The 26240-nt window shown below is 36.2% G+C and overlaps 6 protein-coding genes across 6 annotated transcripts; 1 reads left to right on the top strand and 5 right to left on the bottom strand.

The window, feature by feature from the left end:
* Positions 1 to 3929: 3929 nt before the first annotated feature.
* LOC108998835 (nicotianamine synthase-like) lies at positions 3930 to 4826 on the top strand. Its single transcript, XM_018975543.2, has one exon. The coding sequence runs from the start codon at positions 3966 to 3968 to the stop codon at positions 4824 to 4826; it is 861 nt and encodes a 286-aa protein (XP_018831088.1). The 5' UTR covers positions 3930 to 3965.
* Positions 4827 to 11157: 6331 nt separating this feature from the next.
* Positions 11158 to 12388, bottom strand: LOC108998814 (probable xyloglucan endotransglucosylase/hydrolase protein 25). Its single transcript, XM_018975516.2, has 3 exons — positions 12110 to 12388; positions 11794 to 11987; positions 11158 to 11685 (listed from the first exon to the last, which is right to left on the bottom strand). The coding sequence occupies exons 1-3, from the start codon at positions 12386 to 12388 to the stop codon at positions 11283 to 11285; spliced, it is 876 nt and encodes a 291-aa protein (XP_018831061.1). The 3' UTR covers positions 11158 to 11282.
* Positions 12389 to 13491: 1103 nt separating this feature from the next.
* Positions 13492 to 14905, bottom strand: LOC108998907 (xyloglucan endotransglucosylase/hydrolase protein 22-like). Its single transcript, XM_018975667.2, has 3 exons — positions 14524 to 14905; positions 14234 to 14427; positions 13492 to 14127 (listed from the first exon to the last, which is right to left on the bottom strand). The coding sequence occupies exons 1-3, from the start codon at positions 14800 to 14802 to the stop codon at positions 13719 to 13721; spliced, it is 882 nt and encodes a 293-aa protein (XP_018831212.1). The 5' UTR covers positions 14803 to 14905; the 3' UTR covers positions 13492 to 13718.
* A 1914-nt stretch (positions 14906 to 16819) lies between these two features.
* LOC108998913 (probable xyloglucan endotransglucosylase/hydrolase protein 23) lies at positions 16820 to 18255 on the bottom strand. The gene is made up of 3 exons (XM_018975677.2): positions 17863 to 18255; positions 17561 to 17754; positions 16820 to 17468 (listed from the first exon to the last, which is right to left on the bottom strand). The coding sequence occupies exons 1-3, from the start codon at positions 18154 to 18156 to the stop codon at positions 17069 to 17071; spliced, it is 888 nt and encodes a 295-aa protein (XP_018831222.1). The 5' UTR covers positions 18157 to 18255; the 3' UTR covers positions 16820 to 17068.
* Positions 18256 to 19971: 1716 nt separating this feature from the next.
* Positions 19972 to 21403, bottom strand: LOC108998793 (xyloglucan endotransglucosylase/hydrolase protein 22-like). Its single transcript, XM_018975495.2, has 3 exons — positions 20935 to 21403; positions 20628 to 20821; positions 19972 to 20554 (listed from the first exon to the last, which is right to left on the bottom strand). Exons 1-3 carry the CDS (start codon positions 21226 to 21228, stop codon positions 20152 to 20154), a joined length of 891 nt encoding a protein of 296 aa, XP_018831040.1. The 5' UTR covers positions 21229 to 21403; the 3' UTR covers positions 19972 to 20151.
* Positions 21404 to 22285: 882 nt separating this feature from the next.
* LOC108998842 (xyloglucan endotransglucosylase/hydrolase protein 22-like) lies at positions 22286 to 23593 on the bottom strand. Its single transcript, XM_018975558.1, has 3 exons — positions 23230 to 23593; positions 22949 to 23142; positions 22286 to 22843 (listed from the first exon to the last, which is right to left on the bottom strand). Exons 1-3 carry the CDS (start codon positions 23521 to 23523, stop codon positions 22444 to 22446), a joined length of 888 nt encoding a protein of 295 aa, XP_018831103.1. The 5' UTR covers positions 23524 to 23593; the 3' UTR covers positions 22286 to 22443.
* Between the last annotated feature and the right edge of the window lie 2647 nt (positions 23594 to 26240).

Below are 26240 nucleotides of genomic sequence, written 5' to 3'. Positions count from 1 at the left end.
CAAAACAAATTACACTGATGACGGCACCGGGAACTACTCTTTTTTGCCACATGCACTAATAATATTCTGATCTCTAATCATGGAGGCCAGGACCGGCCGAGTCTCAGCCACCAGCAGGTTAATTGAGTTGGATACCGGATCTCCACCACCACTCCAAGTTCTTCGGAGGCCGGAGGCTGGCGATGGGTACTGTATTATGGCCGGGGACAATAATTAATTTTTTGATTTTTTTTTACTTACTTATTTTAATGTGAATATAAACGTATGACAATATATATATGTCAGCAAATAAGTTAATTTCTTTGATTTACATAAGGAATTTTACTAAACCAAATGACTGAAAATAACTTATTTTCCATTAATAATTTTTAGTAGAAATATTTCTCTTAATAAATGAATTAACTTCTAAATAAATCGTAACAAGTTGTTAATTAATAGAGTTTTTTTGGTAAAGCTTTCTGCATGTGTCAAGCATTTCTGTTTTTGGTTAGTTTTTTAAGAATAATTAACTAGTTTGGATTGTAAATTAATTAATATCACTTATTGTAAAGGTTATTGTATAATTCATAGAAATAGTCAAATTCTTACTTTTTCTTTTCTTTTCTTTTTATTTTTATGTAAATTGATGTAGACTTTAATTTACGTCAGCAGTGTGCATGCTTAATTAGTGCATCAGTAATTTATATATATATATATATATATAAATAACTCCCACCACTCAAATTCAATCAATAAAAGAGAGAAAAGAAAAGCAGAAAAGAAAAAGAAACAAAAGAGCATGCCTACTACTCTTGGATCTAGATCGATCACTTTGTAGTGGGTTTCAATCTGTGAAGATTATGAGAATCTACTGTTTGGTTAAGTCAATTGTTTTTTTGTCCATTTTTGTCAAGTCATTATCCTAATTCCCCTCAAGATAACGTAACCACTTAATAACTCACACCCTCAACATATACAACCATATATACCTGCATGCCTTTCCCTTGATTTGATGTCTTAAGTCGAAGTTGAGATAACTTAAGCCAATTCAATGGGAGAAAAAAAGATTAGGTGATTTCACACGTAATGGCCAATTACGTACGTGATCATGATCGGAACGTCCTTTCAATTTTTTAGCAATAATTTTGTATGTTTATCCTCGTCAAAGTCTTTATCCATACCTACAAATTACAGATCACTTCGTATATATCAGACGCGGTTGTCGTAATTATAATTGAGAAATGATACTTGCAGTCGTGAGCGTGCAGTCGCCGTGCAGTCGCTTTAAAAAAAGTGAATAAATAAAGGACCCACCTGAAAAGAAATTAATTTTTTAATAGTGAACCCCACTCTTTTTTAAAGCGATTGCACGGCGTTTGCGCATTCCACGACTGTATATAGCATTGCTCATTATAATTATATACGCGCGTACAATTTTTTTATAAGTTTTTTTTTTTTTTTTTTTTATAACCATATTTTAAATTGAGGATGTTTCTGTAACACGATATTATTACTTTTATAAATTATTTTAAAAAAATATTCGTCATTTAAAATAAAATTGTATAAAAAGTTGTGAAAATGATTTCATGTGTATCATTTTCCTATATTTATTAAAAAGTTTATCTGTTTAATTTCCTTATTTTTCGTCCCTTACTGAATTCACGTTGTCAATAAAATAATTGTGAAAACAACTTCCACCTATCGAAGTATATATCTATATATAGAGAGTTAAAAAATGGAAATTAGATTAATTAATTCATACCTATATAGTATGGAACAGAATAACTTCAAATTTTATTTTTTGGGAGAATATATATTTAAAATAAACAGCGAGGAATGCCAATAAAATCAGTTCATCGATCTTTCCATGCTACGTATCGTACCTATTTACATCGACTAATTCAATTTAGTGTAATTTTACATATAATCGTAAAATACGTAAATATCGATAATCATTTTAAAAAATAGTGAAATTTATTATTAAAAAATTAATTTTTTTATATAAATTTTATATTTTATTAATTTTTTTAAAAAAAATTATACAGTGATTACACAATTTATAGTTATAAATATATTTTCTTTTGAATTTATGAACAAAAAGCGTCTGAGGTTTGGCATTGGGCTAGTGGACAAGGTCTTGTTTAAGGTTGTCCCAAAATACTTTGTCCACTGGGCCGTATGCAAAGTCCGATGCTCACTGTATAACTATATGTAGCCTCGACCCAACCCATCTCTAATGCGGTGGGGAATACATGCCGTTGGAACCCTTTCTTCTCACCTTCTTTTGCAGTACACACTACAGTGAATCAGGGGTGAAACCTTTTCGGACCTGATCGAATTCACCCTTACTCGATCTCGGTCATGGTATCTCCAAAATTCATACGATATTATACGTAGATATATACTCTACTAAAGTATTAATTTAGAAATTATTAACATCATAAATATAAATATAATTAATTATTTTTTTAATGAGTTAGTCACATAATTCACAATAAAGGGCTTACTTAATTTTGATTTTTCTAATTTAATTAGTTTTGTGTATTAATTTATCTACCAAAAAAAGAAAAGAGAGAAAAAAATATTTCTAACTCATATGGACCAAATTGGATTGATTGGACCAATCGGGTCAATAGATAACAGTCCGGTTCGGTCCCAAAAAAGGATGGGTCACAATTTCAATTTGTGACCTCGGACATGGCTGAACCAGATCGGATCTATTGTACCACTAACAGTGATGAGTAATATTTATATTGAAAACTAAACAATTCTCCTTTATAAATGTTTGGTTCACAAAAAAAACTTAGAAAATAAAATCTATAAATTGATATGACTCACTATAGTGCATCAAGTTGAACGTAAAATAATTTTTATTGTAAAATAAATCTAATATATCAAATCTAATCACATCAATTTGTGAATTTAATTTTGCGACATTAGTATGTAGACTTAATTACTCACATCTAGTCCTATATTTGATAACTCTCCAAAAGATTGGGTGTCATAACTTATTTATCTCTCTGCATTGAACCATTCAGTTTGAATAACATGTTAAAGAAGATCTATATAGAGAGATCAAGCAAAGGCTTGTTAGTGTTAATATGTATATAAAATAGAAGAAAAAATCAGGGTTTGTATGTGAAGAAGTTGGACCCGATCGAATCAAATTGTGTATAAGGTAAAAGTACTGATGAAATGGAACATTAACGTTGTTCTAAATAATTTTTATGTGGTACAAAAGTTCAAAATTTTAGGTGCTGTACCATTATGACTGGACATGTTTGTCGTGTTTTGGGTCATGATGCAGCTATGCCAGGCATTTCCCATGCCTGGATGAGTCTTGAGAGTCCAAATTCATCGATCGTGTATTAGAGTGTGAACACGAACCTCTTATTGGATCTGCTTACTTCATTCTATATCCCCTTTGACAATAATGCAAAGACAACTCGCGTATGAAACGAATCAAATCCAGCATTTTCAAACAAATCTTATTTAATTAGCTCCATTATCCATTTACGTATCTCCAAATTATTAGTAAATAAACTAATTAATTAGGACAGCGATGCTTACTGGCTATCGATTTTTCAGAGTACTTCTCTTGCAAAGCTGATGATCATAATTTTTAACTCCAAAAATTTGTAGCAGAGTTAAATGCAATCTTCATCTAATTAGAAGCATACTCCCAAGGTATTTTAATATTTCATAGCCTAATATAGAAGCAAATTAACTCTCCAGATAACTAATTTAGAGCCCCTGCCCCTGGCATGCATGGAACACCACTCATTGCTGACCAGTACTAGAGATCTAGAGGGCTTCAACATCATCCTCCGGCCATTACTAACATATGATAAATTAATGAAATAAATAAATATTCCACTTTGCCACTATAAATACTTGGGACCCTTTACGCCACAAGATGGCCAGCGCAGAACATATATAATCTTATATCTTACCTCAATCTCGATCGGGCTACAATACATTCACCAATGGCTTCCCCCCAAAACTTTAGCTTTGAAAGCCAAATTTCCACTGAGCTTCTTATAGCTCGCATTATGCAACTCCATGAAAGCATATCCAAGCTCGGGTCGCTTAGGCCTTCGAAGCAAGTCAATAGCCTTTTCACTCATCTTGTCAAACTTTGTACTCTCCCATCATCCATAGACATTATGGCTTTACCCCAAGATGTTCAAATCATGCGCAAAAGTCTGATTGATCTAAGTGGCCGTGCTGAAGGCTATCTAGAGCTTGAGTTCTCAACATTCCTATCCAAAGTTCCTCAACCGCTAAACAATCTCAATCTCTTCCCCTACTATGAAAACTACGTCAAATTAGCCAACATGGAATATGAAATCCTAAATGAAAACGGGGTCGTGCAACCCAAAAATGTCGCCTTCGTGGGGTCTGGTCCAATGCCTCTCACCTCCATCATAATGGCTACCCATCACATGAAATCTGCTCACTTTGACAACTTTGATATCGATGAGAAGGCAAATGAGGTTGCTAGCAGGATTGTTGCTTCGGATGCTGAGCTTGAAAAGAGGATGAAATTCGTGACATGCAACATAATGCATGTCAGAGAGGAGCTTGGGGATTATGATTGCATATTTTTGGCAGCCCTTGTGGGGATGAGCAGTGAAGAGAAAGTGAAGATTCTTGGACACGTGAGGAAGTACATGAAGCAAGGAGGCATTTTGCTGGTGAGGAGTGCAAAAGGGGCTCGAGCATTCTTGTATCCCGTTGTTGAGGAGAATGACTTGGTGGGCTTTGAGGTCCTATCTATCTTTCATCCAACTAATGACGTGATCAACTCAGTTGTTCTGGTGCGCAAGCCCACCCTTTATTGCTGAGAAATTTGGTTTGGGGTTCGTTCTTCTCCAAGTAATTGATGGTAATCAGAGAAATCTAGTCTTCTCTAAATTTCTCTTTGCTTTGCATTGATCTGTTTTTATTTTGGCTCTTCTTCTACATTCAGTTATGTGTTGTGTTTCCAATTTTCTACCGAGTCTGAAAGAACTGGAGAGCGAACTACTTCTATCTCCAGTTCTGTTTGTTGCTGACGTGTCAATTATTAAGTATTTGCCTTTGCTTTATGAAAGCTATGCTGCAGGTTATGTATGATCGTTCGCTATTCCTCTCAATCCGTAATTTCGAAAATGAATTATGGTCTCCTGTTTTAATCACAACACGATTCAAATCAACCACGGACTGTTGTTGTACAAGTTTTAGGACTAAGCACGTTACTCATGTATCGTACGTTGAAACTGTTATATACCATGCATCAATCTCAAAAACTTGGGAAATCAATGAAATAAAAGGCTTTCATATTACGTTAGACCATACGACCAATCCGGAACTCGTTGGGAAGTGGGCCAAGAATATTTGTCACGCTCATAGACACCTTACAGATGCTGATGGCCGAGTAGTACTGTTAGTTTATAAATTGATGTATTTTTAATTTGTTATATCTATTTTATAATAAAAATAATTAAATTTAATTAAAATATTTTTTTATAATCACATCAAATCATATTAATTTAAAGAATTATTTTATATAATATTTGATGTTGGAATTTGAAGATATATTATATGGATCTAAAAACTGCATATATATATATATATATATATATATATATATATAGCAGAGAGTTTAGAGTCATAAAACATAAATTGCATCAGGATCCTCACATTAATCTGAAACTCATGTTCCTGCACAAATTCTGTAATTTTTCTTCCAAACAAAAATTTATACAAATCTCTAACGAAATAGCTAATTAATTTTATCGTTGCCGAAAAGCTAACGATTGAACTAAAAAAAAAACTAATATCATCATGCACAAAAAACTATCTTACTTGCAAGAGTCACAGCAACTGATGATCACTATCTCAAAGTTTAATTATCTATGTCGGATTCTGAAAGATGCGAGCTTCAGTTAGTTCGGTCAAAGCCGATCGTGATCACAGCTTTGGGGGGCATCATCTTTAGTAAACTGCGATACAGATTACAGAAGAAACACAATCACGGATCGGAAAGGAAATTAAAATTTCTTAGGGCATAAAAAATTAAAATATCTAGGAAGTAACAAATTGGAAGGAACAAGAGGGAGGGAAGTCATGGATGAAAAAGACTTTCTCCTTTACCTAGTTGAAAGCTGAAATCTATTTTCAATTGCATCCTGCTACTAGCTAGACTGTTGGGCGTGCGGCCTCCAGTGTAAGATGTATTTTTTCTTTTCTCTTTTTTTTTTTTTTAAACATCTTTAATTTAACATTTTTAAACAGCTAGGGTTAAATTGTTAAACATTTAAACATGGTTAAACATCTTTAAATATTTAAAACATTCTACAAATTGACTAATTAAATAACTTGTTTAAGCATTAAATAAATAAAAATAAAAAACACTCAAAACGAAGAATCATAGAGCAAGTCTCTTGTTAATTACCTCTTTGACAATGGCAGCAAGATCATCATCCGTGAAGCCGCTGCTGTAATGATGGGAACCACTTTCCGCGTTTCGGTGCTCTGGAAAATATTGGAAAGCGTTGGCGGCCTTGCCTTTTCCCTTTAAATCTGACATAGCCGCATATTGCATGTAGTCTGGACAGTCTAGACACACACAAATTTTCTATCAGAGATTTGTGCCTGCAGCAGTTTCTAGATATTTAACCAACTTTTTTTCCATTGCGTTGATTTAGCTAAGAGCAAAACGAGGGGAAAAAAAAAAAAACACAGCAAAGCAATTAGAATTACAAGCGTCTGCGATCTCCCACAGTACTCACAACTCCCTGAGCGTGCCATATTTATTAAAAAATTAAATTAAATTAGTTTTTTCATAACAATTTAAGTATTAGATCTATAAAAGAATCATAATGGATAGGAATATCATATATACCAGATTGATTTTATAATTTATCAAGCATTGTTCATAATAATTTTAGGATAAATCTATTATAAAAATTAAATATTATAAATTAAGTGACAGATTGTTGAAAGTAAGGATAGACACTAGGTTAAGTAGTACCAGGTACAAAGTTTTGAAGGGGCCGGGGAACTGAAGCATGTTGATCGGAAGTTGAACCCATATGAATTGAAGCATCCACAAGCATTTGAGAGGGCGGTGAGTAGCCATAATCAGCAGGCCGATAGGGATACAATCTTGTACTACTTGCACCAGCTGCTTGGTCAACAATGCTATAACGAGCTTCATGATCAAGAAGGCTAGAACTAGAAGGAGGTCGAGTACTACCAGCATCACCTTGGCAACCAATTCTATAACTAGAAGGCTGAGAAGAAATTCCCATGTATCCATCGTGCAGCTTGATTTCCTGAAAGATATTTGGAAAATTGAAGTGATCTGCCAGTACAGGAAGGTGGTAGGTTTTGGTCGGCAATGGAGTTGGAGGGAGGTTTTCGTACACGTGATGATGACTATGTAACCGGCCTGTTTGCTGTATTTGACCTATAGAATGGCCGGGAGATTGCCTGTAGTACTGGAACATCTCCAGCTGATGATCCCTTGGTTTTAGAATTCTCTCTTTCATATCCGTGGGAGGAATATTTATGGGAGATCTGTCTAATGCTTCAGATCTTGAAATAATATTACCAAGATGGTCGACGAAATTACCAGCTGGTACTAATTCCTCTCTCATAGCTCGATAGGCAGTGCCATAACTTTTCAGCTTACTGTTTGAATTTCCACTAGATATATTCGAATCAGGCTCGCCTTGTAATTCCTCTTGAATCACCGCAGCGCTTTGCTTCTTCAATATATTTCTATATTTCTAGATCGGTACAAGGAATAAAAAGAAGCTAGATAGATTTAGTTTGACTGTCATCGAATTGTCAACTTAGCTATAAATTATCAATATACAAATTTCTACAGTAATAAGAATCATTGATCTTTGCCAAGAATATACGAACTACATAGCTAGTAGTCTAGGCCTGAACTCACCTGAAGATGGCTAGCAACATTTTCCCGAGTGAGTCCAGGAACATTCATGGTTCTGAGTATCTTATTTGGAACTGCATCTGTGAATATCAGAAAATCATAAACAGTAAGTTTAAGAGGCATTCTGACAAATTAAGGACCGACCGTATAATATATATATATATGCATATATGTATCTTGTGTTGAAAACATTAGTACAGATGCGTGTGATGTTTGTGTTGTACGACTTACCACCCTGATCTCCTAGTTCCTGAATAGCATTAACAAATTTGAGATGTAGATCAGGGGTCCAGGTAAACCTTGTTTTCTTCCTCGCAGAGAAAAGACTCCGAGACTGATCGGTGTTAGTTGTCTCATCTTCTTCCCTTTTCAGTTTGGCATGAACTGTTTTCGTAGTCAATGATTTTCGATCTGTTATTTCTTTCGTAATGCAAGATTGATCATGAGGATTACTAACTTTTTTCCTGTAGACATGTTGCCATATGTTCCTCATCTCCTGTAGTCGAAGAGGTTTCAACAAATAGTCTCGGGCCCCATTAGTTACACTCCTGCTTATATTTGCCAAATCATCATTTGCAGACACCACTGCAGACGTTCCAAATTTACATTAATCAGACTAACAATTAAGTTCATCGACTATATATAGATGCAGTGTCTCTTAAGGTAGTCTTGACGTACGGATACGTGTTATTTACAACCTATCGATCATGATACATGAATGCCATGCCTACACAAAAGTTTTAATGTGATGGCTTATTGTAATAGGTTGTCAATACGACGTCATTCGTACGTACGTACTAAATTCGAAACAACCTGCAGATAGCTAGTGCACATGCATATGCTCCAAGCAAATAAAGAAAGAAGGTAGCGGGATCATGAGTTTAGATCTTACTAATTACTGGTATATCCATTTCAATGCCTATAATCTGCAAAAGCTTAAACCCGTCGATATCCTGCCTGACGACATCAGTAATCACAATATCAAATTCATCTTTATTCTCTCTTAACATTCGAAGAGCTTCTTCTGCTTTAGTTGTCGCCCTAACTACGTACAAAAACAATATATCGATTGCTTAAATATCGAACAAATTAAAGGAAGTATCAGGACTTTATGGTATATATATATATATATATATATATATATATATATATATATATATATTTATAAACCTCCTGATCAAGAAAGCTAAATCCATTGATTATACTAATTTGCAAGTACGCAATATGATAGTATCAGGGCGTATGATGCAAGTAATTATTCGTCACTACTGATCTAACGCAGTACTTGAAGAAATTCGATCTATAAAGAACGAAATTAAGCACATGCATTCATACAACTTTAGCTGGTGAAGAAGAAAAACCAAACTACCTAAAAAAACAATATTAGAACAGCGCGCACATGGGAGCGTGATAATTAAAATATAGGGAAAAAAGGGGCATACATAGATACATATATAGACATGAATCAGAACATTGTCGATCCCTTGGAGCCGGCCGGCTATCGAGTAAAAATATATCATGCAAAAATAATTACTCAAAATGAACCAACCTTTGTATCGACATATTTCAAGTAAAGCGACTAGATATCTGAGGCAGACTGAGTTTGCATCAATCGCAAGGACTCGCATGCCGACCGGAAACTGGTCTCCATCACTGTTTTCCGTCACCAGAATATCACCCAGCTTGTGTTTATCCTTTTTTGACATAACAAAACCCTAGCGAGATACTGCACCAAGATTGTAAGAGGTTTGGTAATTAACCCGAAGATCGCAATAAAATTTCAGGATTCGGGAAAATATTATCGCAGGACCCTGTATATATTAAGATTAGTGGGTTTATAGGCGTGTCAGAGGAAATTATTTCGGAAGTACGTGAAAGGTATAAGCATGAAAGGATCCCTATAATTACGGGAAATAAATCGAATGAAACTCGTTAATCAATTAGGAAAGAACGGACCACTAGCTAGTCTTTTAGATCAGGAATTTTACCGACTCGGAGGTCGGTTTCCTCGAAGCTAGACAAGGGTACTACGAGCCGAAGACACGGCGCGCGATATCATGTCCCAAACATCTACAGTAGTACTTGGAAAACCTAGCTAGTTACATCGACTATGCATGGTTAATTATTCTTAAACGTCGTCTAAAATGATTTTGTTTAATTTTCCAAAAAATACGATCTCTGCGGCCAGCTATATAGGCCTTAATTAAATTCATATAGCAAGTTGGGTTAATTAATGAACATTTGAATCAATGATCCAATCTTTGAAGTGACTTGAATTATCAAAATGTTTTAGTCATTTTGATATCTGGGTTTGGCTTTTTTAATTGTAGCCCCAGGTGTCTTGATGTAATCACGGTTTTCCTCCGCCACAAGTGATGGCTTATCAATAAAATTAAGGTACCGTCCTCTTCTTAAAAAAATAAAAAACAAAAAAAAGACTCGAATTAACTAGCCAATTGATCCATAATTCTTCAAACCAAAAACCACAGTTGCATATATATATATATATATATATATAATCAGGGGAGAAATTAAAAAGCTAGGTCGTATATAAAGCATATACTGATTAATGATTGATGTTGTATTCAAATCAATTAGTGAATTAAGTTATGCTTTGCATGTAATCGGCAAATAATATAAGATCTTTAATTTCATTCAGTTTAATTTAACGTAGTTTCGAACAATTGCCATGTTGGTGCATGAATTAATTAATTAGCTATATAGGGCTCGTGATGAGGAAAGACAGAGACTACAATATGGTACCCGGTCGCTTAAAAGAAACGTCTGGACTCATCGGCCTTAATGAAATTGTAGTAAGGTTAACTATGTCAATTGGGTTATAATTAATTAAACAAATCATTAGGATTCTTCATGTATAATAATATGATTCACCGACGCCATTTAGAACTAGCTAATTAATTTTCACGCGGACCGATATTTAGCATGCATGCAATATGTAATTTTGAGGGACCAGTATAATTTTGCCATCTAGCTAACCATTTAATCTCTAGATCAACTGCATGTTAGTAAATTGCATTAATAACATTGGAATATTAATATATATGGTTTTGATTCTCTGCTAGCTGTATGATGATCAGCAAATTAATCTTGTCGTACATTAATATGAAAAATGAAAGTTTTTTCATTAATTGTATATATATATATATGTACGCATGATTATTATATAACACGTAAGTAAACTGTAAAATCAGGCCGAGTTTATTGGGGGATAATCGACATGATATTGTGAAAAAAGAAATTAAAAGAAAGGAAGGAATTATGGAAACCCAAGAAAAGAGCAAAACTTCAATTTAGGCTTCGAGCTAGACGTACGTACGAAGCGCTTGCAGCGTTCCAGCTAGTAGTTGGTGGAAATATAACATTCTAGGGGCAACCCTTGAGGGAACCGCTCAGTGTCTTGGCAGTAGTTGTAGATCCTGTAATTGTCCTGAACCCATTTGAGCTTTCCCTGGTCACTGTAATCAAGCGTTTGCCAAAACCAGCCTCCCCTGGTCCCTGAAGTAGTGCAAGAAGTAGTGGGACCCCAATATGAAACACAAGCATTAGTGTCATCGAAATTCCTATAGGAAGCATTGAAGGGTGCTTGGGTCCAATCTATCTTCACAAGTCCACCTCTTGTTGCCCAGTTATCAGCATTCCAAAGACTGGAGTATAATTTCATTGGCTGGTATGTTGGGAATGGGATACCCATCCATGCCAGGTTCTTGAACTCTCTGAGGGGAATGCCATCCACATAGAAGCTAATAAAATACAGAATTAGACAGAGATCAGAAAGAAAACTTAATACTCATATCAGTATAATTAATAATGCAGGTAGGTTTTCAAGATCATGTGTTCTTAGTTCTTACACAATGCATTGGGGATTCCAAAGGATGGTATAGGTGTGGAAATCTGCAGTGGGATCAAACCAGAGGTAGAATTGCTCTTCTCTGTTGCCCTTGCCTTGAGAAAAGACGTTAGTGTGGAGAATGTAAGGATGACCACTTAAGTTCCCGAGGAATTCAAAGTCTATCTCGTCATGGTATTGCCCTTGTGAGGACAGCTGAAACCACACATGTATACGACATGATCATGAGTATCTTCTAAGTCATTGGAACCGGATGAAAGAAAAGGTGGCAAAAAGACAAACACAAACACAAACGAAACAAAATGAAGAAGACTTACGTAGTAGGCAGTGACGGTGCCAGCAGAATTGCCAGGAACAAGCTTGATCTGCATATCAATCTTTGCGAAAAGATACTGCTTATTGGACTGGAAGGCCGAGCCAGAGATTTTGTCGAGGGAAAGAGTAAGAAGGTCTCCATTGTTAAGTATCTTGGCTTTATCCTCTCCCCAGGTTATGCGAAAGTCATCGTAAAAGTAACCGGCAAAAGCAGCCACCAAAAAGCAAAACAGAAGAGAGATTTGCAGCCCTGCAGAAGCATTTGAAGCAATGGCTCCCATATTTGATGTTCTACGGCCTAAAAGCAATTGGAATATATAGAATATTAATACATATTCATGATATACCACTAAGGAATCGCAAGTAATATGTGGGATGGTAGAGACTTGGATGGTTTTAAGCAAGCGAAAAGTGAGCTGTAAAGTGGATGCAGGTTGTGGCAGCAACGTAAAGGGTTAGTGGGTTACCACGAACTTGGGTCCTCCAATAAACACACCTTCCTTCCTTCCTTCCCATTGCTTAATAATTTAATCAATTGTTATCATATTCATAGCAGGTAGTTTTAGGGAAACTCATCGAACTACAATTTCCCTTTAATTCGCTCTGTCCGAATTTCCTAGGCAAAATAATAATACTTTTTATTTAATTCGGGCTTGGTATGTATTTAAATATTTCTGGTCTGCGTCTAAAAATATTGTTTAGTGTTTATGTAAATTGACTTGATGAATCATGATGGTGCAAATAACAGGGGCTTAGGCATGGATTCGTAAAGGAGATCTGTGGTAGCACTGTGTTTTTGTTCCAAGTTCTTTCAATATATGTTTTTGTTGCAATCATGCTTTATTCGATAATTATGGGCGACTACGGGCCACATGGCCCACTTTGAATGCGCGTCAGGGCTCAAAAGGTCAGAGCATGGCAATAAGGAACTGACACATTGCAGAGGTTAGTTTTGGATTGGACTTAGGCTTTTAATGATTTTGTACAACTTAACCAAAATGAAATTCTATTTTCAGTACTAAATAGTATAACTATAAAAAGATTTTATAAGTTTAAGTAATTTTAGGATTTTGAAGCCAACATAATTTGGACCAACAGAAAATAAATTATCTTAAGACTCACATCACAGTATCTCTATGGTACTACTATTTTCTGTTTTTATTTTTTTATCAAAACAAACTAATACAATTATAGGATCACACCCTTTTTTAAATTAAAAAAAAAAAAAAAAAACCTCTCATGAATTTTAATATTAAAAGTTCTCTCTGAAATTCCATATTGCATTTAAACTAAATGAGTTCACTGAGAGAAGTTTATTTTTTAAGAGTTCAGAGCTACAAGCATACAACTGCCTGCACGGTTATAAGAACGAAATTAAACAGTTAAATGGCACATCACTTCTACTTCGTAATGCTTGTATTTGATGTCACAAATATAGAAAATAATCTCTTTTGATGCATTTCAAACAGTAAAACTAACATCCAAACTCTGTTTCGGTGATCCATTTTATTGTGCCATTACAACCACAATGAATGAAATAATTGTGTTTCTCAAATTTCAGAAGCGATATATGACAAAAAAAATGGTAACAGCTCTACAATATTGTGGTATTTAAGACTCGCTAGTGGCAGTGCACTCTGGAGGAAGACCTTGAGGAAATCGCTTTGCGTCCGTGCAGTAGTTGTAAATCATGTAATTCTTCTGCACCCACTTGAGCTTCTCTTGGCTTGCCGAGTCCAGCTCTTCGGAGAGCCAAGCATTGGTAGCGGAGGTGGAAGGTGAACTTGAGCCGCAGGAAGATGCCCCAGAAGACCAAACACAAGCATCCGCATTGAAGTTCCTATAGGAAGCAGTAAAAGGAGCTTGTGTCCAATCTGTCTTGACTAGTCCACCCCTTGTGGCCCAGTCATCAGCATTCCAGAGGCTAGAGTGTATCCTCATCGGCTGATTTTTTGGGAATGGAACCCCAATCGACTCATGGTTCTTGAACTCTCTAATGGGAGTGCCATCCACAGAGAAGCTGAAAAGCAACGAATGAAAAGCGTCAGTATCATAGCTGGAAGAAAGGAGTAAGAACATGATATAGGAACCGATTATGGGTTATGGGATTGGATTTTTGTGCTTACATGATGCGTTGGGCGTTCCAAAGAATGGAGTAGGTGTGGAAGTCAGCCGTGGGGTCGAACCAAAGGTAGAATTGCTGCTCTCTGTTGCCTTTGCCTTGTCCAAAAACATTTGTGTGAACAATATAAGGTTCGCCGCTAACGTTGCCCAAGAATTCGTAGTCTATCTCATCCCACAACGACCCTTCTGAGCGTAACTGCAATATCCGAGCCATTTGTTAGCAAATACAATCGTGAAATGATCATGTACGTAGTATTAAGATAAAGCAACAAATATATGAACAAGAACATACGTAGTAGGCGGTCACGGTGCCAGCGGAATTTCCAGGGACAAGCTTGATTTGCATATCTATCTTGCCAAATAAATACTCGTTCTGGGAGTTGAAACCAGAGCCAGAGGATTCGTCAAGGGAGAGGGTAAGAAGGTCGCCGTTGTTGAGTATCTTGGCACGGCCATCTCCCCAAGTAATGTAAAAGTCTTGATTGAAATTACCCGCAGAAGAAATCCCCACAGAGCTGACCAATGCCAGGATTAGCAGAGCAGTTGAACAGAGTGAAGAGAAAGAAGACATCGGTAATTGGTATTTGATTCTATAGCAAAAGAATCGGAGGCACAAAAAGTAGAGCAGGGAAGCTTTGGTTTGTTTCTTGAATAGATGAGATCATGAGACTGATGCACCAAAGGCCAAGTGCCACGCTATTTATAGGGGTGAAAAAGATGACAGAGAAAGACAAAAAAAGAAAAAAACGAAGGGTTGAGAAGGTTCCTTGCCGCGTGGTCAGTAGGGTTTGCGTTAGGGATATTAGTAGTGAATAGTGAGAACAGCTGGACATTGACTCTGCTTTTTCCGCCATAGCCATCACGAGAGCCAGATGGATTCTGTGTCGTCTCACTCTCATTGGCGATTAATATCCAGCCGGCACACGCGTTTTGGAGCCTAAAACGAACACGAAACTTTGAAGTTGCTTTGCCTATGATGCCTTGTGCGTGTGGGCTCACTTTTACTGCCTCTACCAACTCATCCATCATGATTGGTACGTGGAAGTGTCAACAACTTCCCCTTCTTTGTTTCTTCGGAGGTGGTATGCATGGTATCCCCTGTTTTCAAAAGCCATGATGATATGGTCGCATGAGAAATTTTCACAGATTGGTTTGTGGTTGTAATACCGCGTGACTTGATGATGTTGGAGACCATTTGTTCACCGTCAAATCCATAAAATAATATAATTTTTTTTGTTCTTTTCAAGTTAGGTTGTGATAATTTAGGTCTTATATATGTAATCTGAAAGGTCATTTTAATAAACCTTATCTAATTTAGAATATTAATTAATATTTGAGCCACTTCCTCTAACTCTATCTTTTTAGCGTCTGATTTAATCTATTATTATTATTATAATTAATAATAATAATAATAATAATAATAATAATCATCACTTTTTTAGATTACATTACATTCGGGCATCGCGCAGCTACTCAACTAGTTATGATATCAAATAGAGTCATTTCTTTCCCCTTCCAACATTTTTTTTAGATTTAAATCATAGACACTATTCCCCTATATGTGACGAGTAAGAATACTATTTCTAACTATAATTCTGTCATTAATTGGGACATCGATCGATATTTTTCAAATATAAATGATAAAACAATAAAATATAAATGACTATATTAATTTATTAAATATTCTAAATATTTTTCAAAATTTTCAATAAAAAGAGGCTTTATTTAAAGTATTTAAATAAATTTTTTATTTATATTTAATATAACAATTTAAAATGAGGTCTCATTGTAAATTTTGTGCCTCTAGAAAATATTATTTAAAAATATAAATTATTCATTTATTAAATTTAGCATCATCGAGCCTTGCACAATTGAAAAATATAAAAAATTATTTAAATTCTTATTTAATAAAATAGTTTTTATATTTTATAAAAACATTAACATAGAAAATATCTTTCACTTATAAATTTAGAGCCTTGTATATGGTGGGGCCTAGGCACCTAAGGGATGCTTGAGAAATAAGATGAGATGTGAATTTTGTGAATAATAGTAAGATGGTTTGTTAATAGTAGTGAGATAATTTGAGTTACGTATTTATTAAATTTTGAAAAATAAAAGAGAAAAAGTTAAATTAAAAAATATTATAAAGTTGAAATATTATTTTTTAATGTTATTTTTGTTTTAAAATTTAAAAAAGTTAAATTATTTTTTGTATTTAGTTTAAAAGCTTGAAAAAATTATAATGATTAGTTTGAAAACGTTTGTATTTGAGTAATGTTTGTGAAAAAAACGAGATAAGATAAGATGAAAATTATTTCCAAACAACCCCTTGAGCCGGCCTGAGCAGAGCTATATATTGACATGTATGCATTTTCCTTGCATTTTATTTGCTGACCAAGAAAGCGTATACTCTCCCCTAACCTACTGAAACATGTCCGGACATTGTAAAATACTAAAACTATTGTATGGCATAAGATCATCCTATTAAATGTGATCGAAGGAGATCGCTTTTCTTTCTTTAATTTGTCTCCCTTTTGTTTTAAAAAACGAGCTCATTTTTTGGCCAAGATTCAAGAAGATGGGATCTATCGAAGTAAATGAGCTATATTTTTATTCCAATTTAGTGTTGGAAGTTCCCAATCACAAACAATGGCTGCTGCATATCAAAGTTCAAACTCATTGACCGTATTCTTGTAATTAATAATTCAAAAGGAAATTATTGCCATTTCAAACGATAAAAATAGTGACTTGTTGCTTATGTGGAGATAAAATTACAAGCAAATAAAGAATTTCACATTTCAAAAGAGAAAAATAAAGTCAAATAATCTGGCTTTTATCTAGGACGAATTGGTGGCAGTGCATTCTGGAGGGAGACCCTGGGGAAATCGGTTTGTGTCTGTGCAATAATTGTAAATCATGTAGTTCTTCTGGACCCAATTAAGCCTTTCTTGACTCGTGGAATCCAACTCCTCTGAGAGCCAAGCATCGTTACTCGAGGAGCTTGAACTGCAAGATGACGCCCCAGAAGACCATATACAAGCATTCGCATTGAAGCTTCTGTAGGAGGCTGTAAAGGGAGCGTGCGTCCAGTCAGTCTTGACAAGCCCACCTCTTGTGGCCCAGTCATCGGCATTCCACAGACTAGATTGTAACCTCATCGGTTGGTTCTTTGGGTAAGGAACACCAATCGACTCCATGTTCTTGAACTCTCTAATGGGAGTGCCATCCACTGAGAATCTAAAAAAAAAGAAGAGAGAATTTGGTTAATGATGTTGAAGAAAGTTGAAAAAATATCAAATACTTGGAAAATTAGAAGGATTAGAAGTTACATGATGCGTTGGGGATTCCAGAGGACGGTGTAGGTGTGGAAATCAGCAGTGGGGTCGAACCAGAGGTAAAACTGCTGCTCTCTGTTACCTTTGCCTTGGCTGAATACGTTAGTGTGGACAATGTAAGGATCGCCACTTAGGTTGCCCAAGAACTCGAAGTCTATTTCATCCCACAATGACCCTTCTGACCGCAACTGCATGTATGTGCAGATATTAGCAAATCAACATGCACGAATTCATGAGGCAATTATTGGCCACAACTATGCGTGCTAGTGTGTATGTGTGTGTGTAAAGGGACTTACATAGTATGCAGTGACAGTGCCAGCAGAGTTTCCAGGAACAAGCTTGATTTGCGTATCAATCTTCCCGAATAAATATTCATTTTTGGATTGGAAACCTGAGCCAGATGCTTTATCCAGGGAGAGAGTTAGAAGTTCACCATCGTTGAGTATCTTGGCACGGCCATCTCCCCAAGTGATATCAAACTCTTGGTTGAAGTTAGCAGCAGAAGCAACCATTAAAGAGCATACCCAAATGGAAAACAGAACCATTAATGAACTACTTGAAGTAGAAGTAGAAAGCGAAGGAGAAGCCATGAGTGCAAGGCGATGGAAGAGAACTAGGTGGTGAGTAAATGTCTTTTATGATACTATGAAGCTTGATGTTTTTGTGATTCTGCGAGTAATGTGCCTTCGGTAGAGCAGTATAAATAGGACGAAAGAATACAAGGAAGCAGACAAAAGAAGGAAGCGGTGTGTTTTGGAAAGTTCCTTGATATTTGAAATGATTGGTAGGAGTTATAATGGGTGAAAGTGTGGGTTGTAAATGGGCTGGCTGTGACATAAAATATGGGCATGGGGCCTAGTAGCCAGCCTTGACACCTACCGACGACTGGCCAAACTGGGTTCGGTGCCGCCGGCCCGCCACGCTTCTCATGATTATCCAACAACGCGGTTCAATGCAGATCGATCGAACAACCACGAAGCTCCGAAGTAGATACTCCGTTTGGATAAAAAAAAATATTTTATTCAGTCTCATTTTATACTTATAATTATTTTAAATTTTTATATAAAATATAATAAATAATTTAATTTTTTTAATTCTTAAAATAATAATAATATTAAAAAAATATTATTAAAATATTTTTTTTATTTTTTATTTTTTATTTTAATTTATCTCATTTCAACTCATTCACAACTCGTCTATCACCGCCTTTGTGCATGGCAGCTCCCACCCACTCTTTATCAAGTGGGGTTAGCCTTTTATGATACAAAGCGAAATGATTTATCTCAAGAACTGGGCCCAGAGTACCAACTCTGCTGAAAAAGTAAAGGCATTAAAGACAGTAAATCATAATTGAATAGACTGGGTTATAATATTGCCTAAGTTGCCACTGCAATATAAATATTTAAAAAAAAAAAAATTGTTGGTTAGCTGGTCGAGTTATATGAATATCGTGTTCTTAAAATGTGTCCATTAATTTAGTGCGTTCTACTTCTTCTAGCTGAAATTCTTTAATTGCAGACAGCTGTATGCCAAGATATTCACCACGATATGATATCTAAACGTTTCAAAGTTAATTACACTTTATCCCCTTAACTTTTACTTAATTTATAATATACCTTTAAAATTAATAATTATATCAAAGTAAACTCTCAAATTTTTAAAAATTCTCAATCCCCTCCTCCTGTCTATCATCAGTATTAAATTTAATAAAAATTCACTACACATATTGCTCATATTCATAATATTTACTGTAAATATATAATTTTAATCTAATTTATTATCATTGACCATATAAAATATAAAACAATATATGCTATCAATTAATAATAAGTTATAAATCATTAAATAAATTTTTTTATTAATTTATATATAGTTAATGAGTATCAAATAATTTCATTGTGTACATAGATTATTCATACTTACTTACAATTTAGGTATAAAATAATTTTATATATAGTTAATGATTAATGATTTATAATTAATTAGTAGCCTATATTATTTTATATTTTACATTGTTAATAATAATAAATTAGATCAAATTTATATTTTTATAGTAAATTTATGTTAGATTTGACATTGCTAGTGGACGAAATGGAGGATTAAGAAGTTTTAAAAGTTTGAAAGTCTACTTTGATACAATTATTAATTTCAGAGATATATTGTGAATTAAATGAAAATTCGAGAAAGTAAAATGTGATTAACCCAACAGTTCTCGTTAAACAGCCCAAATTATTCCAAAAAAAAAAAAGTGGTTTCTTTGTGCCATTTATCGTGGTCATGCATGGTGATTTATTGATAGAACAATTATTTTGTTATTCGGCATTTTTAATAGATTGTACTCAAGTTGGGAGTATGGAAACTTGATTATCGAACATTTATTATGAGATAAGAGTACAAACTGCAAAGGCCATCTGCAAGATCATTGGTAGATTGTACAAACTGTTTTTACAGGATAAATATAGCGTCTAATATCATATATTACATCACGTACGTGGCATATATTACATACTATACAATCCCTTATTTCCTATTGGCTAGAACTAGATTAAGTACAAAAGCTACACGTGCCAGAACAGATGTTCATTCTAGGATTTGTTGGTGAGTGCGCACTCAGGAGGGAGGCCTTGTGGAAATCGCTTTGTGTCTGTGCAATAGTTGTAAATCATGTAATTCCTCTGCACCCACTTGAGCTTTTCATGGCTAGTGGAATCCAATTCCCGAGAGTGCGGAGCACTGCTGGTTGATTTGGAATTTGAAATGCAAGAAGATGTTGCAGAAGACCACACGCAGGCATTGGCATTGAAATTCCTATATGAAGCGGTGAAAGGAGCTTGTGTCCAGTCTGTTTTGATCAAACCACCTTTTGTAGCCCAGTCATCAGCATTCCATAGACTGGAGTGTATCCTCATCGGCTGGTTCTTTGGGTATGGTAACCCGATGGACTCCAAGTTCTTGAACTCTCTTATGGGTACGCCATCCACATAGAAGCTAAGACAGAAACCAGATGACAACCAAGAAATTCGATACTTTTAGGAGATACAACAGCTAGATAAGTACTTACATAATGAGTCCTGGATTCCAAAGGATGGAGTAAGTGTGGAAATCTGCTGTGGGGTCAAACCAGAGGTAGAATTGCTGCTCTCTTTCACCTTTGCCTTGACTGTAAACATTTGTGTGAACAATATAAGGATCACCACTCTGGTTGCCTAAGAATTCGTAGTCTATCTCATCCCATGACGACCCTTCTGAGCGCAACTGCATCATAAAATTAATTGATTTTCACGTATTAACAATTTAACATAAAGGTCTTAAGGCATGAAGTATAGGCTAAATGAACGGACGGTACATTTGTCTGATAAGGAACCTACATAGTAGGCAGTGACAGTGCCGGCGGAGTTTCCAGGGACAAGCTTAATCTGGATATTGATCATTCCAAATAGATATTCATTCTTGGACTGGAAGCCTGAGCCGGAGGCCCTGTCAAGGGAGAGAGTAAGGAGCTCCCCGTTTCTGAATATTTTAGCTCGGCCATCGCCCCAGGTATTGTCAATACTTTCGTAGAAGTTACCAGCAGAAGCAGCAGTCAAAAAGGAAACTATGAGATGAACCAGCATCAACACTGCAGGAATTTTGTAACACAACAAACAAGCAGCAGAAGCCATTCCTTAACGATATACAAGAGAGAGATCACCTTGCGATTTTTGTACGCAGGAAGGCAGTGTTTGATTTATATTGAATAGGAGGCTAGGCGGTGTTGGAACGCTACACTCATCAAGTCCATTCCATGCCGAGGCTAGGCTGAGATGTAGACAGCTGGATGGCATTATATAGAGTCCATTGCCTCTTCAAGTCCGTTCCATGCCAAAGCTTGCCGAATGGTGATTTTCCAGCACTGGGATTTTCCAGCGCAGCAGTACTGTTGGCAGATTTTGGTAACTTCCAGCGGCCTGGCATGTCGTATATAGTTATACTTCAAAAGAAATTTAGCAACAACCATTGCAAATTACCGAATTGTATTAATTACATCTGTACAAAACTTTTGACTTTCTTTTGAATGACACTTTACTCTGAGAGGAGAAAATATCCAAATTCCTATCAATCTAATCATTAAATTAGAGAGTCAAATTTCAGTAGATATGAATTCATAATCAACAGAATAATTTAGGGAAATAAAATTCCTTCTAGTTCTTACTTAAACAGTACTTGATGAGCCTAAGTAAGAAGATAGATATATGAAGTGCATCCTATAATATTTATTACCATCTAACTCCAAGAGATTGATCCAAGTAGTAAAGGCCTTGATTTTAATGTATCATGCTCTTCAAAGTTCAAGATTCAAAACCTCATGGATGTAAACAATCCTGATTGTTTATGTTAAGGGCTTCGTTTTTGTTAGAATTTAATGCTTCATGAACCGTTATCTGTGAGTTGGAAATTAATAGACGTAAATTACCATCTTAATTATTGCGACCATGTTCTGGGTTTTGTTTTGTTAGAATTTAATGCTTTGACAGTACTTATCGGTAAGTTGGAAATATACACGCCATCTCAATCATTAAGCTTGCATCTGCATGGCTCTGAAGGGTTGGACTTTTGGAGAATGTCCTCTCCAAGGTGTCAAGGGACGTGCGTTGCCTCCTCCGTTATGTTTCGACAACTTTTTTGGTTTCTAGATTCGGAATAAGCATGCAAAATTTAAGACTGGCTCCTATGGCAAAATTACTTAAAATCTTTTTCATTCGTCTTGCTTTATTTTATCACACTGAAAATTGTCCATTTCAACAATCAAAATGGCACAGAGAATGTAACGTCGATGAAGTGAAAATGACTTGAGCGTGTAAATAATCCATGGCCGGCTATGGGTTAATATCCATTCGTCATGCCTTGGTGGTGACATTGCATTCTGGCGGGAGGCCCTGAGGGAATCGCTTTGTGTCCGTGCAGTAATTGTAAACCATGTAATTCGTCTGCACCCATTTCAGCCTCTTTTGGCCCGTGGAATTTAGCTCTTGAGAGAGCCATGCGTTATTGGTGGCATTAGAATTGCTGCAAGAAGACGCACCATTAGACCAGACGCAAGCGTTGGCATTGAATTTCCTGAAGGAAGCAGTGAAAGGTGCTTGAGTCCAGTTCGTCTTCACCAGCCCACCTCTCGTCGCCCAATCATCAGCGTTCCATAGGCTAGAGTACACCCTCATTGGCTGGTTCTTCGGGTAAGGAATGCCGAAACCCTCCAAGTTCTTGAACTCTCTAATTGGCCTGCCATCTACGTAAAATCTGGAAAAACAGAGAACGAAGGTAAGCAAAGATCCACCAAAATAAAAACCAATTCATGATGAGCTTGTCTTGGAATGCATGTTTGTGATTTAGTTAATCACTTACACAATGCGTCCGGGATTCCATAGCACGGAATAGGTGTGAAATCCAGCTGTGGGGTCGAACCAGAGGTAGAATTGCTGCTCTCTGTCGCCCTTGCCTTGAGCGTACACATTGGTGTGGACAATGTAAGGGTCACCACTCAGGTTCCCCAGGAACTCAAAGTCTATCTCATCCCAAGATGAACCTTCCGAGCGTAACTGCCGCATAATTAAAGATATCACACATTCGTGTAAGCTTCTTGTTAACTAGAACAAGTTAAGCATTATATTGAACAAGAAACTTACATAGTACGCAGTGACAGTGCCGGCAGAATTCCCGGGGACAAGCTTTATCTGCATGTCAATCTTTCCAAACAGGTATTCGTTCTTGGACTGGAAGCCGGAGCCGGAGGTTTTGTCAAGGGAGAGGGAAAGAAGCTTGCCCTTGCTGAGTATCTTAGCACGGCCATCTCCCCATGTGATATCAACATCTTGATTAAAGTTAACAGCAAAGGCAACCATCAGAGAGCCAAACGTCAGAGATGTCAGAACAAGCAGTAGCAAGACATTTGGGTAACAAGAAAAAATAAAGGCAGCCATGTTGATCGATGTTTGAGAGAGAAGTGGTTTTTAGATCATCTGAGCCACGTTCGATTTCACAAACTGTACTTTCTCGTCTATATTTATACCGGTCTATATTTCACAAACGGGAATCTTCTGTGTCCTTTGAGTTTATTAAACTAGGTGGGTGGGTTCAAGTGGGATTCGAACAGCTGGAACGCAAAAGCATAGACACGGTAGTGGATTAATGGGCTTCATTTTCATAATCACACACACACACACGCACATATATATATAGTTGCTCCATTAGCATGCTGCTCTAGGACGGCGGCATTGGTTTTCAAGAACAAACTATAAAATAATGACTTCTAACAAGCTGCGGGCAGGTTTCTTCTACAACCAACCATATGCTGCCACGTAAGCAAATACGATTCAGTTGTCTAGATTTCTTGTGGGCGGCAGTACTCACAAGTTGGGAGATGGAAAACAACAAAGAGAGCTTGGATTTACAGAGTCATGTACGTGAGTGCTTCAAATTTCTTTTAATGGTTTGTATAAATTAAGGTCTTAATTTCTCTGCCACTTTCTGGACCTCCACTATCTGATGATTCAGCCTTAAAATATTAATCTCATCATCCCCAGGACTGGAGCTTGACTTGTTCATATGCCAACTTTTTTGAAATCGAAGGGGACTGCCAGTGTTTCTCCGATATTTATTTATAAATTAAAATCATATAAAGATTTTTAAGGGATCGATGAGATCAGTGGACTTTCATCTTCGTATATATAATCAAGAATATATATATATATATAACTACAAAAATAATAATATTATGCCTATTCAATTTGTCTTTTCATTTTGATCATTCATACATTTGTATTTTTTTAAAATATTTAAATATGTTTAAAAAATATTTGAAATAAAAAAGTATAATTTGCACTAGATAGTATAATGAGCGAGCATCTACTGGCAGCATAGTAGTACCACTTTTAACCACAAATATGAGCTTAGAGCGTGATACCATCATTGTTAATTATGAAGATTAATGGAATGTTTTGACATTACAATATTTAAGTTATTTATAGAATGATAAATCGTTAAATAATAAATACTGATTTATAAATAGTAATGATAAATAATAAATTAAAATGGTTTGACTTCAATCGTGTTTTTTTGGATTGGTATTGATTAGATTTTGATGGTCCAACGACTCAAACCAATTTTGGGATTGACAGAAACGAATTTAACTAGCAATCCAGAGCCGAAACTAGCCGGAGTGATCCAACGTAGCCGAACAGAGCATGCCTTCCATCGATTTCTATATAGCCCCACGTGTTAGCATTAGTTGTCACATTACATATGTTAACTTCATCATCAGGATCAAGATTAAAACAACCGATGATCATAAACAAGTAAATAATCTCACATTTTTTTAAGGAATATGGTGAAAAAAAAAAAAGAAATTAATTTTAATTTTTTTGTTAAAACCTAATAGCAGCAGCACCAATAATATCTCTCCCAGCTCAGCAACTCACTGTCGTGGCACTCAAACCAGTCAACATCCATTGCAGAATATTTACAACTCAGCAGATGGCAAACAAACCCAAGATTAGTTATGCCCTCTTACGTAAATACACATTGTGATTTGTTTGTAGTGAGGATTCTTGTTGTAACTGCCTCTGACATAGACTAGCATGAGTGTGCATCATGCACAGCACGTATTCGATAATTTGCCCAAATGTTCTGGGCTCTTCTTATTGCCTATATAAACAACACTGTATTGTTTTTAGTGTTATATAATGAAAACATTAATTCTTGAGCCTGTTATCTAGCATGGTATCAAGAGCCACTACAAAGACAAACGTCTGCTCCCATGGCTGAAGCATCACCGCCACCCACTTCTTCTTCTTCCCTTCCACACCTCTCCCATTTAGTTACCGTCAAACTCACTCATGAGAACTACCTTCTTTGGCGCACACAAATGGTTCCCTATCTTCGGGGTCAAGACCTTTTTCATTTTGTTGATGGTTCAAGTAAACCACCTTCTCGTTTTCTTTCGGATAAAACCACCATTAATCCAACCTTTCTTGCTTGGACCAAAACTGATCAGATGATCCTTAGTGCCATTATATCTACTCTGTCCGATAACCTCATTGCTCAAATGGTTGGGCATTCTACCTCTCAAGCGGCCTGGTCAGCCATTGAAAAACTTTTTTCATCTCAATCTCATGCGCGAGTGACTCAACTCCGTTATCAGCTAGCCACCATTTCAAAAGGAGCCAGCTCTGTTTCTGATTATTTTCGGAAACTTAAACACCTTTCAGACACTATGTGTGCTGCCGGCACCCCTCTTTCTTCTGATGAATTTACCTCTTACCTTCTTGCTGGCTTAAACAGCGATTATGATGCTCTTGTTATGTCCATAACAGCCCGACTTGAACCAATGGCTCCTGAGGAATTATACAGTTTACTTCTCACCTATGAAAGTCGTCTGGCCCATTCCACCCACCTACCTGCGTCCACCATTCTCTCTGCCAATTACACCTCTGGCCCTCCCAATCACACAAATCGTGGACGAGGAAATTACCGAGGTCATAACCGTGCTCCTTTTCGCGGTCGTGGTCGAGGTCGTCACTCCTCCTCTCAAACCTCTGCAAATACCTTCGCACCTTCACCTCTCCCTCACGGCAAACCCATCTGTCAAGTCTGTGGCAAAGTTGGTCACAGTGCCATAAAATGTTACTTTCGCTTTGAT

Source organism: Juglans regia, chromosome 11 (assembly GCF_001411555.2).
Source record: "Juglans regia cultivar Chandler chromosome 11, Walnut 2.0, whole genome shotgun sequence".
NCBI classification, from domain to species: Eukaryota; Viridiplantae; Streptophyta; class Magnoliopsida; order Fagales; family Juglandaceae; genus Juglans; species Juglans regia.
Note: the sequence above shows the minus strand (reverse complement) of the source record. Positions and strands in the feature narration are given on the sequence as shown.

What these genes read in the sequence shown, in the direction of transcription:
- LOC108998907 (XM_018975667.2), bottom strand. Translation starts at nt 14,802, where the DNA reads ATGTCTTCTTTCTCTTCACTCTGTTCAACTGCTCTGCTAATCCTGGCA. An exon ending in GCACCGTGACCGCCTACTAC is followed by an intron (nt 14,428 to 14,523) that starts GTATGTTCTTGT and finishes CGGATATTGCAG; the next exon opens with TTACGCTCAGAAGGGTCGTT. An exon ending in TGGAACGCCCAACGCATCAT is followed by an intron (nt 14,128 to 14,233) that starts GTAAGCACAAAA and finishes GTTGCTTTTCAG; the next exon opens with CTTCTCTGTGGATGGCACTC.
- LOC108998793 (XM_018975495.2), bottom strand. Translation starts at nt 21,228, where the DNA reads ATGGCTTCTGCTGCTTGTTTGTTGTGTTACAAAATTCCTGCAGTGTTG. An exon ending in GCACTGTCACTGCCTACTAT is followed by an intron (nt 20,822 to 20,934) that starts GTAGGTTCCTTA and finishes TTTATGATGCAG; the next exon opens with TTGCGCTCAGAAGGGTCGTC. An exon ending in TGGAATCCAGGACTCATTAT is followed by an intron (nt 20,555 to 20,627) that starts GTAAGTACTTAT and finishes TTTCTGTCTTAG; the next exon opens with CTTCTATGTGGATGGCGTAC.
- LOC108998814 (XM_018975516.2), bottom strand. Translation starts at nt 12,388, where the DNA reads ATGGGAGCCATTGCTTCAAATGCTTCTGCAGGGCTGCAAATCTCTCTT. An exon ending in GCACCGTCACTGCCTACTAC is followed by an intron (nt 11,988 to 12,109) that starts GTAAGTCTTCTT and finishes GTGTGGTTTCAG; the next exon opens with CTGTCCTCACAAGGGCAATA. An exon ending in TGGAATCCCCAATGCATTGT is followed by an intron (nt 11,686 to 11,793) that starts GTAAGAACTAAG and finishes GTATTTTATTAG; the next exon opens with CTTCTATGTGGATGGCATTC.
- LOC108998842 (XM_018975558.1), bottom strand. Translation starts at nt 23,523, where the DNA reads ATGGCTGCCTTTATTTTTTCTTGTTACCCAAATGTCTTGCTACTGCTT. An exon ending in GCACTGTCACTGCGTACTAT is followed by an intron (nt 23,143 to 23,229) that starts GTAAGTTTCTTG and finishes ATTATGCGGCAG; the next exon opens with TTACGCTCGGAAGGTTCATC. An exon ending in TGGAATCCCGGACGCATTGT is followed by an intron (nt 22,844 to 22,948) that starts GTAAGTGATTAA and finishes CTGTTTTTCCAG; the next exon opens with ATTTTACGTAGATGGCAGGC.
- LOC108998913 (XM_018975677.2), bottom strand. Translation starts at nt 18,156, where the DNA reads ATGGCTTCTCCTTCGCTTTCTACTTCTACTTCAAGTAGTTCATTAATG. An exon ending in GCACTGTCACTGCATACTAT is followed by an intron (nt 17,755 to 17,862) that starts GTAAGTCCCTTT and finishes ACATACATGCAG; the next exon opens with TTGCGGTCAGAAGGGTCATT. An exon ending in TGGAATCCCCAACGCATCAT is followed by an intron (nt 17,469 to 17,560) that starts GTAACTTCTAAT and finishes CTTTTTTTTTAG; the next exon opens with ATTCTCAGTGGATGGCACTC.
- LOC108998835 (XM_018975543.2), top strand. Translation starts at nt 3,966, where the DNA reads ATGGCTTCCCCCCAAAACTTTAGCTTTGAAAGCCAAATTTCCACTGAG.